The 10,713-nt window shown below is 34.0% G+C and overlaps 1 protein-coding gene across 1 annotated transcript; it reads right to left on the reverse strand.

The window, feature by feature from the left end:
* LOC109848806 (transcription factor Pur-alpha 1-like) lies at nucleotides 210-10,141 on the reverse strand. Its single transcript, XM_020418483.1, has 5 exons — nucleotides 9,771-10,141; nucleotides 9,632-9,679; nucleotides 1,609-1,752; nucleotides 1,271-1,510; nucleotides 210-724 (listed from the first exon to the last, which is right to left on the reverse strand). The coding sequence occupies exons 1-5, from the start codon at nucleotides 10,023-10,025 to the stop codon at nucleotides 572-574; spliced, it is 840 nt and encodes a 279-aa protein (XP_020274072.1). The 5' UTR covers nucleotides 10,026-10,141; the 3' UTR covers nucleotides 210-571.

A 10,713-nucleotide genomic window follows, 5' to 3' on the forward strand; every position in this document is an offset into this window, starting at 1 on the left:
CGTGTGTGTACATGTACATATATATGTATATGTGTGTGTGTACATATACGTGTGTGTAAGCTTAAATTAATAACAAACAATGAATAATACAAATATCAACTTGACTTGACTCGGAAATGAACTATTAGGGCTTTCAATTCCAAGCATTTACCACACAGTATGTTAGAACTTCCCCACAATCACAACAATAGAAGCAAAGAAAATCAATAAGTAGGGAAACAAAATTTCTATTACCAGCAGCAACGAAAATAAAAAGAAAGTCTTTATTTGAAAGCATCAGCAGCACGAAGGAACTCCATTATTCTATTACTCGACTCTACGGTTACTGTCCTCATCCAATATGTCACTCTTATACACCCTCTAAATCCCAAAACCACAAATGCATCCTCCATTATTCTGCAAACCCATGGAGCTCTGCAGCCGCCCCATTTATCCAGCATCAAGTAGGAATTTATTACCATCCCCATATGACAATTATCAAACAAGAAAGGGGGGAAATTTTCAAAAAGCCACAATGTGCAAGATCAAACTGAATCTAAACAGGCAAACCCAAACACGATCAGAAACGGGATCATCTTTGCATCGATTCCACTGTCCTCACGTTTGCACCGGTCATTCCTTCAAGCCTGTCCTTGGTTATCTCCACAAAATGACCAACCATTTCATGGAACTGCCTCAGCCCAGACAATGGAAGGATAATCGATGAACGATCAGGCCCTGCAACCTGAACATTGCAAATTTGTGATGAGTTAAGCATGTTGTTGTTACACATATACACGCTTTAAGATGTCCATCCCTTAAATCTTCTACAATTCGGTATTAGTCCCACAAATCACTAGAATTGTTGATAGGTCTAGGTCATTCAAGTCATAAGCGGCCTTGCAATTTGGTATTAATCCCAGAAATTATTGCACACCCTTAAATTATGTTTAAACAGCCCGTTTCTTAAGCAGGGTTAAATCCAAAGTCAAAAACTAATCGCTCACTTTCTCCAACGCTAAAATTGCCCCCAAACTCATTTCTCATCTGTATCTTCTTCTATCTAAAATGGGTCAATAATTGGTCACTAGAAAATATTTTAGTAATTGACAACGTTGTACTAAAGAACTAACCCAACCATGGTATGAGAATTTAACTGAAAAACTAAAGAGGGGCCAGATTGCAAGAACCCTTATTATTTGAGGAACCTATCATCAGCTTCAATGATTTGAGGGATAAATTATATATTTAAGAGACAATCATAAAATGTTGAGTGCATAAACCATAATACCTCAGATATTTTCAAGAAATGGCCCCTATTGTTGCTTCCTAAGTCGAAGAAAAACCTTTTCTGATCCACCCTGATTACTTTAGACATCCCCATGCCTGCAACTTCATCTGCAGAAGAGAATTCAACCAAGCGGTCAACAGTGAGGTCAGATGCAGACGCTTGTTGGTTGTTGTGGCCTGATATGAATCCAGCGCCCACATCATCTGAAAGTCCTTGAAGCCGCTCTGAATTTTCTACGTTCTGCTTTAAGAAAAATATATCAAATAGCGATGCGAAGTGAGAACAGCAGATACCTTAGAAAAGATTAAGTACAATATCAGTTACCCAGTACAGTTTACCTGATTTGGTAACATAAAGAGTCGTGAGGCCTCTTCATTAATCTCTAGCAAGATATTCCTAAACGCAGTCCATCCTTCATCACCAGAGCTTCCTGCAGGGACAATTATTGTACTGCGGTTTCTGCTAAGAGATGCTTCTGAAACCTATTTAACAAGCAAGTGTTAGTCTTATATAAAGTATAACCCAACATAAGGATAGGAATAATTAAATGACTTTAACTGACATGTAAGTTGACAACAAATACTGATTTTTTCGAATAAGGCTTGTAAATAAGTCACTACCGAGTATGGATGACTTTTAATCAAGGTCACCTGTTCATACTGGCAATATCCAAATTGCCGTCATTTCGAGGGTCTGAAAATTTAACTAAAAGCCCCTTACATACTTGTAGTTCTTCTACTTAGTCATATGGCTTTATCTACTGAACAAAACCACACATAATGATGGTATGTGAAAAATAAGGTGTTTGGTTGTATGTAGCTGAAGAAGCAAATGGTTCTCTAAGAAGCATACATTTTCAAAATATGACAGTTCACCAACCAATACAATGTTTGTATAACTTGTTTTCCCAACATATATTAAACAATCAGTTTAAAACACTAATTAGTTGTTAAGTTATTATAACTTTCTTAAATTAGAGAAAACATTCAAAGAAGTTTGATTATTACTTATTTTTCCAGATCTGGATATATTAGCATAATTACCAACATGTACTTAATTTTTGCTCATTTTGAGTTGTAAAGCTTTTGGACCCCAAGAAGTTATTGGAATATATGAGAGACACAGAAAGTATGCAACCAAGCACATTCTTTAATTGATCTATATTGTAACCACCATATGCCTCCAGCTACATGCAACCTAAGACAACCAATCTAGGGAATTATGCTAAAAAGATCGCTCAACCAAAAAAGGTTAATGAGATATTCATGGTATAAGTTTTCTCTGAAGAAAATTTAAACAAGCTAACAACCAATCAATGTTTTTAAATAATCATTTGATGTTGTTGGATACAACCTACCCAAACAATGTAAAGGTACTCAAACTACCATAATGGAAATTACGTGTTGTCAGGAAAAAATATGTCAAGAAAAAATTATATTTGGAGTGTTTAGGACACTATGATGTTTCATGGTATTCAGCTTTATTGGACGCTAAACCTAACAACTAATCAATGTTTTTAAATAATCATTTGATGTAGTTGGATACAACCTGCCCAAACAATGTACAGGTGCTCAAACTACCATACCTGAAATTACATCAAGTAACAATAATAAAAAAGACACAAGTTCAAGAAAAAACATGTGGAGTGTTTGAGACACCAGGAAGTTTCATGGGTTCAGCTTCATTGGATACGTCGAAACCATATAACAAACTGTACCAACTTTTCATAGAAAGGGTTGTGTTCAAGAAATGACCCAAGGATGTAGAAAAATAATTCCAGAAGGTACAACAGGATATTGAACAATTATATATGTGGCTACCAAACTATTTCATAATGACTACGAAAATCACATTAAATTCGTGTAAAAATTACAGAAGTGGGCTAGCTTAAAATACAGAAGCATACTCTTACATTCATGTATTTCTCACTTCAACGAACCAAAACATTAAATGAGAGGAAGCGACCATGAACCCCATACTACGCATGAATCTATACTCCAAGGTCCATCTCTATTATCTTAATCTGCTATTGTTTTTATGCCATATACTATTGCTTCCTGTTCTGTAGCACTTACAATGTGAAGTCTGCTTTACCTATTTATTTTGCGCACCAGGTACATTTGCAGCTGTTATCAATACTATTAAATTATTCTCAGACACAACTGTGATCCAGATTTAGGACTAGCTCATGTAAAATTGTGGTTGAGTGTAAATCGTGGGAAAGAAAAATTGCAGTGATACATGCTCATAATCATACGCAAAAAAAAAAGTGGGTGCCATTCATATACAAAATTTCTCCACAGCAAGTTTGCCCAACAAGATGTGACAGTTGGTTACATATTTAATGCTTAAAAAGAAGTCCCTCTTTCCTTCCTCATGCATGTTTCACTCAAAATTATATTTCAAAACTAAAGTTAAAAATACTTGTATGAAATTGGGAGGTCTCAGGAGAAACAGAGTTTAAACACAAGGCACGCCGAAGGTAGATATGTCAGAATTAAAACTTGACAGACCTCCATTTATAACTTTTAATAGCTTTTAATATGAGGTAATGTCATACATAGCTTTTTAATATATGCCACTCTAGCTATAAGTATAGAGATATAAATTCTTTCTAATAAAATGTAATAAATTTGACATAATAAATTTGAAAATATGCTTAGATTAGATAATTTCAATAGAAATTCCAATATATAAAAAGATTTCTAAAATAGATTTATAGTTTGGTGGGAATCTGTCAAATAGATTTTATTATTTACTTGCTTCATAGCTATCTTTTTTTAATGTGCCTTTGCGCACTATAATAGTAGAAGTATATATTTTCTCCCAAAAAAATGAGAAGAAATAACAGTGGAGTATTTAGAATCTGAATATGCTTAAATATATATTTAGAGAGATTTTATGGTTAGCTTAGATAAGTGTAAATGAGAATTGGAGACATATTAAAAGATTAAATTGTCAGTCTTAAGACGCAATTATATGTTTGCAAGAGGAAGAGAAGAGAAACAATACTCTAAAGTATTTGCATGAAGAATACTTATCAATTAAACACTATAGTCAACATCAAGTTCTCAATGATATTTCACTTTAAATGGCCACTTAGAATAGAACGTTCTTCAAGACTAACATAGAACTTTCTTCAAGACTAACATAGCACACAATACTCTAAAGTATTTGCTCTGAAGAATACTTATCAATTAAACACTATAGTCAACATCAAGCTCTCAATGATATTTTACTTTAAATGGCCACTTAGAATAGAACTTTCTTCAGGACTAACATAGCAGAACTTTGTTCAAGACTAACATAGCAAACTCACACCAATCTTCAGGTAAACAAAGATCACTCATATTTAATGCCTAGTTCCAAGTTCACAATAAGAATTGAGATTGACCACATGGGCTAGGCAATCGAACAGCTATATGGAGAACTGTGAAAAAGCATGCCAGACTGTAATGTATAAGTTAACCAAAGACTTTTAGCTAACTGAATGAACAGGTACCAAACCTAAGATCACAGTCACATAACAAAACAAAAAGAAAGAAAGCAAAATTAGTGATGAGGATGACGTAAGTTTTGGTAGCAAACAAAGTCTAGCAACACTTAACACGCAAGATAAAAGAAGCACAATCCATAAAAAACAAATACAATATTGAACAAGCTCAAATATAGCATATCAATTTCAGATAAATGAAATAGGAACATGTATAGGTAAAATCATTAATACCCTGATAAGACATAAAGCCTAAGTTACCAAAACAAAACAAGGATTACATCAGAGCAGTGGGCAAATAATATGCCATGAATTCAAATTAAACAATCTTATGGAGTATCATTATGCAGCAAACATCTGATCTTCAGGAAGCATGAGGACTCGCATAACATAAGGCAATTACATGAGGAGAGATGAATATATATATATATATATTATAAATATTATATTATATATATAATATATACTATATATATATATATTAGATAGGAGAGGAGAGAGAGGGAGAAAATATTGATATGCTCTGTACCCGGAAGCACAAATTTTGTGGCTTGGTAGCTGAGGTGGCACAATCCCCTTCCACTTTACTCAAATGTCACTCAAATAGGGGATCACATTTACATGAGTTGAGGCAGCTACATGAGGATCTCGCCAATCATTGTGAATGAGTGAAGGGAGATTATACCACCTCACTACCAAGATGAACTTTTTGTGTTTGGTGCCAAATTACACATTTTTCTTTTATATATATATATATTATATATATATATATATATATATATATATATATATATATATATATATATATATATATATATATATATATATATATATATATATGCCACTAATACAATCAAATCATTCTACTCCTAGGCCAACTTGCTAATGGAGACTTGTTTGGGGTAACAAACAGCATCTGCAACAGCTGAAAGCCTAAAGTGGTTGGAAGAGTGAACATCAGGTGGATAACTTTGAAAACAAATATACACTACCCAAGTGCAAATAATATAAAATTTTGATGGGAAGATGATATATGCAAGTGAAATAGAGATAAAGATCACAATACTAAATGTATTAACAAAGTGAATAACAAAATGAACAGAAAGTCTTATGGAAATCAATTGTACTCATCTTTAGCAACTGGAAAGAATGCTTTGTTGGCTCCTTGATAATCACATTTTTATTTTATTTTATACTCTCATTATCTATTTCATTTAAATAAAACGATCACTAACAAACGTGTTTTATCTTAATTTGCAGGTTAATGAAGGATTAATGAATAAAAGTCTAAAATAATCAAACTCCCTGATTTTCTACCATTTATTGAAGCCCAAATATGAAGGTAAAAGAAGGCCCAAGAAAACTCAAGGATCCATGAAGAAATCGGGTCAAGAAATCACAAAATAACAAAATATGTTGCAAACCAATCGGTCGGCCAACCGATTGGTCAACCGATTGGTTCGCAATAGAAACTTCTTTATGGCTGAGATTTATCCTTGATCTTCAAGTAATATCCAAGGGTTCACATCTATTGCTATAGGCTTATATAAATAGAGATAGAGGGTGAGGGGTTTGAAAATGAAAATTTTTATGATCTCTATTTGGAGAGAATGGTTAATCTTAATTGAGAAGATCTTCCAAAATTATAACTTTGTTGTAATTAATAAAAGAATTTTTTACTTCTTCATATTTTTCGTTTCTTCTCTTTGTTTGATGATGATGAAGAAGATGAAGATGAAAGTTTGCTTTTAAGAGGCTAGAACCATGTTGCAATGTAAATTTTCTCTTTTACCTTTTTTAATTATTTTAGATATTCAAGGGGCTAGAACCCTCTTGTTTTAGATTTATTTTAATACTTTGTAGAGTAGATTTACTTTCATGTCTTTATTTTCTTATATTTTGTAGTATAGATTTATTTTCTTGCATAGTTAAGATTTTATTTTCTTGCATTATTCTCCAAAAGGCTAGAACCCTCTTGGAAATTAGTTTTTATTCTTTCCCTCTCATTCTCCAAGAGGCTAGAACCCTCTTGGGAATTAGTTTATATTTTTATTATTTCTTTTATTCTCCAAGAGGCTAGAACCCTCTTGGAAATTAGTTTTTATCTTCATTCTTTTCCTTTCATTCTCTAAGAGGCTAGAACCCTATTGAGAATTAGTTTTTATTTTCTTTCTGTTCATTTTATTCTCTCTAGTATAGATTTAGTTCTTTATTTTTATTTTCTAAGATGTGAAAGTAATTCTTGTAGAAATTCTAGAATTGTATGAAACTAGTTTGATTTCTTTTATTATTTGTGAACTATTCTCTTGTGCTTAAAATGATCATGCTTAAGATAATCAATTAGAGAACTAATTGGTGGAAGAAGAATTTGATAATCTATTCTTATCTTGAGTGGTTTGATAGGTTATACTTATGAATTCTAGAATTCCTATCTAGTTGTTCTTTTCATGAATGTTAATTTTACTTAGATAATAATTTAATATGTTATGCTTTCCTTAAGTGGTTTGATAGTCTATGCTTAATAAATCTAAAGTATAATGTGATAAAAAGATAATAGTTCATAGTCTATAAGTGAAATTGGCTAGTGGATTCAATTCTAAGACTCCTCATATCTCTAACTGAATCCTTCATCTTTTACTTTCTTGATTTTCCTCTTTATTCTTGATTTTTCTCTTATTTGTTTCTTGGTTTTATTTTTCCTTATTTTCTTCATCCTTCTTTCTCTTAATCCCACTTTGTTTGTCACAAACACTCTCTTTATCTCTCCACAACCACTTTTATCACTCTTAAATTGTCACACAAACAACTTGAGAACCAATTTTGATTAATTCTTACAACATCTTCCTCGTGGGATTCGACAACCTTTTATACTATAACTTAATGGTTGTGCACTTGCAACTTTGGTTATTAAAAACCCCTATCACTCCTCAATTTGGGCACTCCATACTTTCATCATGAAAGCTAAGTGCCAAAAAAGGATGAAAAATGTCAAAGATTAGACTCCCAATTATCAAAGAATGGCTGACCAAACGAATAACCAGCTACAAGGATAACGGGAATGTCGAGTTCTGAGATTGCCTAAGGGGATCATGAAGGTAATAAGCCAATTGCTTACATAAAAAAAATTCCCTGAAATGGAATAGTAATATAAGTATGCAGTGGACATGGAACATCAACTCAGTGTTTCTTCAGCTTGAAGCAAGTTTTTACAGTGAGTTTAGACAAGGAATAATAAGATTCGCAGCACAATGAAACCAAAACCAGACAGGCAGACAGCATGATACCATCTATCTAGAAGAATAAAAAGGCTATTTATATAGGTCAACCAAAAAAAATCAGCAGCATGGGACAAGTATCCAGATGAAGGATACTGGTGAAATCAGAAAAACAAGAAGGCAAGAAAAACCAATTTGAAGAATTTGAAAAAGATCAACATAAAAGAGGTTTGTCTTAGTATTTCAAAGCATCTTTACCGCTTAGGTATCTGAATGAGACAACAGTATCGCTGACACAAGGAATAAGCGTCTATTATGCGTTAATAAACCTACTGTATATACTTCCACTATGCATGCGTTGGCACCAGAAAGTGAATGGAATATGAGGAACACTTTCTAGAAGGACTAGAAATCTACTCATGGGAAGAAAGTCGAATGGTTGAATCTTAAATAGCATCCTGTTTTTCTTTCTCCTTTCCATCGAGTGATCCACTAAACAAGAGAGGCTTCCCAAAATCAGGTTCATGTAATATTCGAACCTGAATCTGATACGAAAAGATCATTACTAAACTTCAAGTTTTATTGGGTTTGAGTCAAATTTGGAACTTAATAACTTCGTGCAAGTACAAATAACAAATTAAATAATTCTATACTGATATTTTCAAATTATATGAAAATCATCAAAAATAAACATGTCATTGTTTTTTCTTTGCTTTGTTCTTATGTCTTGTGTTCATTTGTCTGTGAGAGGTTTAAGGGAAAGGGAGGGGTGAACATCAAGTTGAAGCTCCATTTACAAGCGTGTATAGGCTGCAATCAACAAAAGTGGTTTCAATGGTCTAATTCAAATATTTAGAAGTATGCATATCATAGAAGCATTCCAGCACAGAATGTCACATAATTAGATTATGCAGAGGACAACAAGATTATGCACTGTGCTAGTATTAAAAAATTTCAGCTTAAAAATGTCAAAATCTCCATAAAAGTAGAAACTATAGGAAGCATATGAGAAAGTCTCTAAATAATGTAAAAAATTAGACGAGTCATTTCTAATTTTAGTGAATCCAGATAACAAGTAAAAACATAACTGATAAAGCAATAGTTAACGTCATAAGTAAGTAATAACAGACTCTCAAGTTAAATGTATCGTACTAACAACCTCATAACAAAAAACAACTTAACAATTGGCAATTAACAAATAACAACTAAACAAATATCGAGTAGAAAGAATAAATAAATAACTTTACAAGAATATCAAGAAGCATGCATATCAATATCACACGAGCATTACAGCACAGAATAAATAACTTTAAAAGAAATATGTGACGACTGAACAGATTTTGTGACACTATGCACCTGAATAATCAACAGCGATAAGGATTATGTGGCTTTTACACGGGTTACATGGTTCAAAGTGCTCCGTCATACCCACTAACCCTTCAGCAATCTGGTTATAGATCTCCTACGATTATGCATCTACTTGATCCATGTTTTTACATCAGTTTTCCATAACTAAACCAATCTCAACTCAAGAATCAGAAGGTCAAAGATGAACTAGGCAGAAAACGGTCCATTTAGTGTTTGCCCATAACCGTTCCTTACTATTTTGTAAGCTCCATCAAAAAACAGAAGAACCAACAAAATCGAAGTTACCTTCAAAAAGCGCCCCCTTTTGTTCTCTCCAACATCAAAATAAAACACCTAGACACCAAGACCAAAACTTTAGGAACCCAAACAAAATCTCGAAACGAGAGAACAAACAATTTTTTTTTTAGGAATTAAACAAGCAGACCTTAGTATCGAGCGGCAGCTCCTTATTGAACACCTCCTGCTCGTCCGCGTTCACATAGTAATTAAACAAATTGAGGAACGAAACAATGCCGTTGACAGGAACGATGATGGTCGATCTCGTAGCCGACGTCTTCTCCGAGATCTTAAGGTATCGGCCTCTAGGGTTTTCCTTCAGATCGAAGTAGAACAACTTGTGCTCGAACTGGAGAGTCTTGGACACCAATTCGACGTCGTTGCCAACGGCTCCCCCCTCCATTCGGATCGAATTCGGGAGGGATTGAGATCGAGAGGGGAGAGGAGAGGGCTAGGGTTTGGAGAGCGGGGGGGTGATTAGGATTAGGGTTAGGATTTGACTGGATGCGAGCGTTGTCACTTGCGGCCCCCCTTTTATCTCCCATCTCGCTCTCAAGATTCCTAACAAGTCGGATTCGTCAAGTGCGAGTAAATATTCACGTCGCTTTGGTGCGTTAAAAAGGTTTAAAATTCCGAAACAGTAAAAAAAAAAAAAGGTTTTTTTAGGGAAACGAGACGAGCCGCGTTTTTGGAAAAGGGTGGGCTTTTGCTCAGTTGTGGACTTCAGGGTCGTTCTGGGTAATTAGCCACTTCGTTGCTAGATAGGCAGTTGGTATGTACGACCACGAGTGTGAGCTAGGATGGGCCAAGAAAATCCAGTTTATGATTAAATATGCATAAAAACAAGCGGAAATTGATTTTAGCTCCCAATTTCCATACGAGTATTCCGTCCCCACCCAATGCTTTTCAACATTCCTAAAATCCCTAAAAGTAAAGCGATAATTTTCTGAACCTCCAAAACACAAACTCTAAGTGATTAAAATATGTGAAGACCGTAATATCCTCTCTCTCTCTCTCTCTCTCTCTCTCTCTCTCTCTCTCTCTCTCTTCATGATGTTACTGTGATGATTTAAAATGGGTTTTGGAGGGGA

The sequence above is a fragment of the Asparagus officinalis genome, chromosome 7, assembly GCF_001876935.1.
Source record: "Asparagus officinalis chromosome 7, Aspof.V1, whole genome shotgun sequence".
NCBI classification, from domain to species: domain Eukaryota; kingdom Viridiplantae; phylum Streptophyta; class Magnoliopsida; order Asparagales; family Asparagaceae; genus Asparagus; species Asparagus officinalis.

Coding starts and splice junctions, on each gene's coding strand:
- LOC109848806 (XM_020418483.1), bottom strand. CDS start 10,025: ATGGAGGGGGGAGCCGTTGGCAACGACGTCGAATTGGTGTCCAAGACT. Junction 1,753..9,631: donor AAAGGGGGCGCTTTTTGAAG/GTAACTTCGATT, acceptor CTTGTTAAATAG/GTTTCAGAAGCATCTCTTAG. Junction 1,511..1,608: donor TCTTTATGTTACCAAATCAG/GTAAACTGTACT, acceptor TTCTTAAAGCAG/AACGTAGAAAATTCAGAGCG.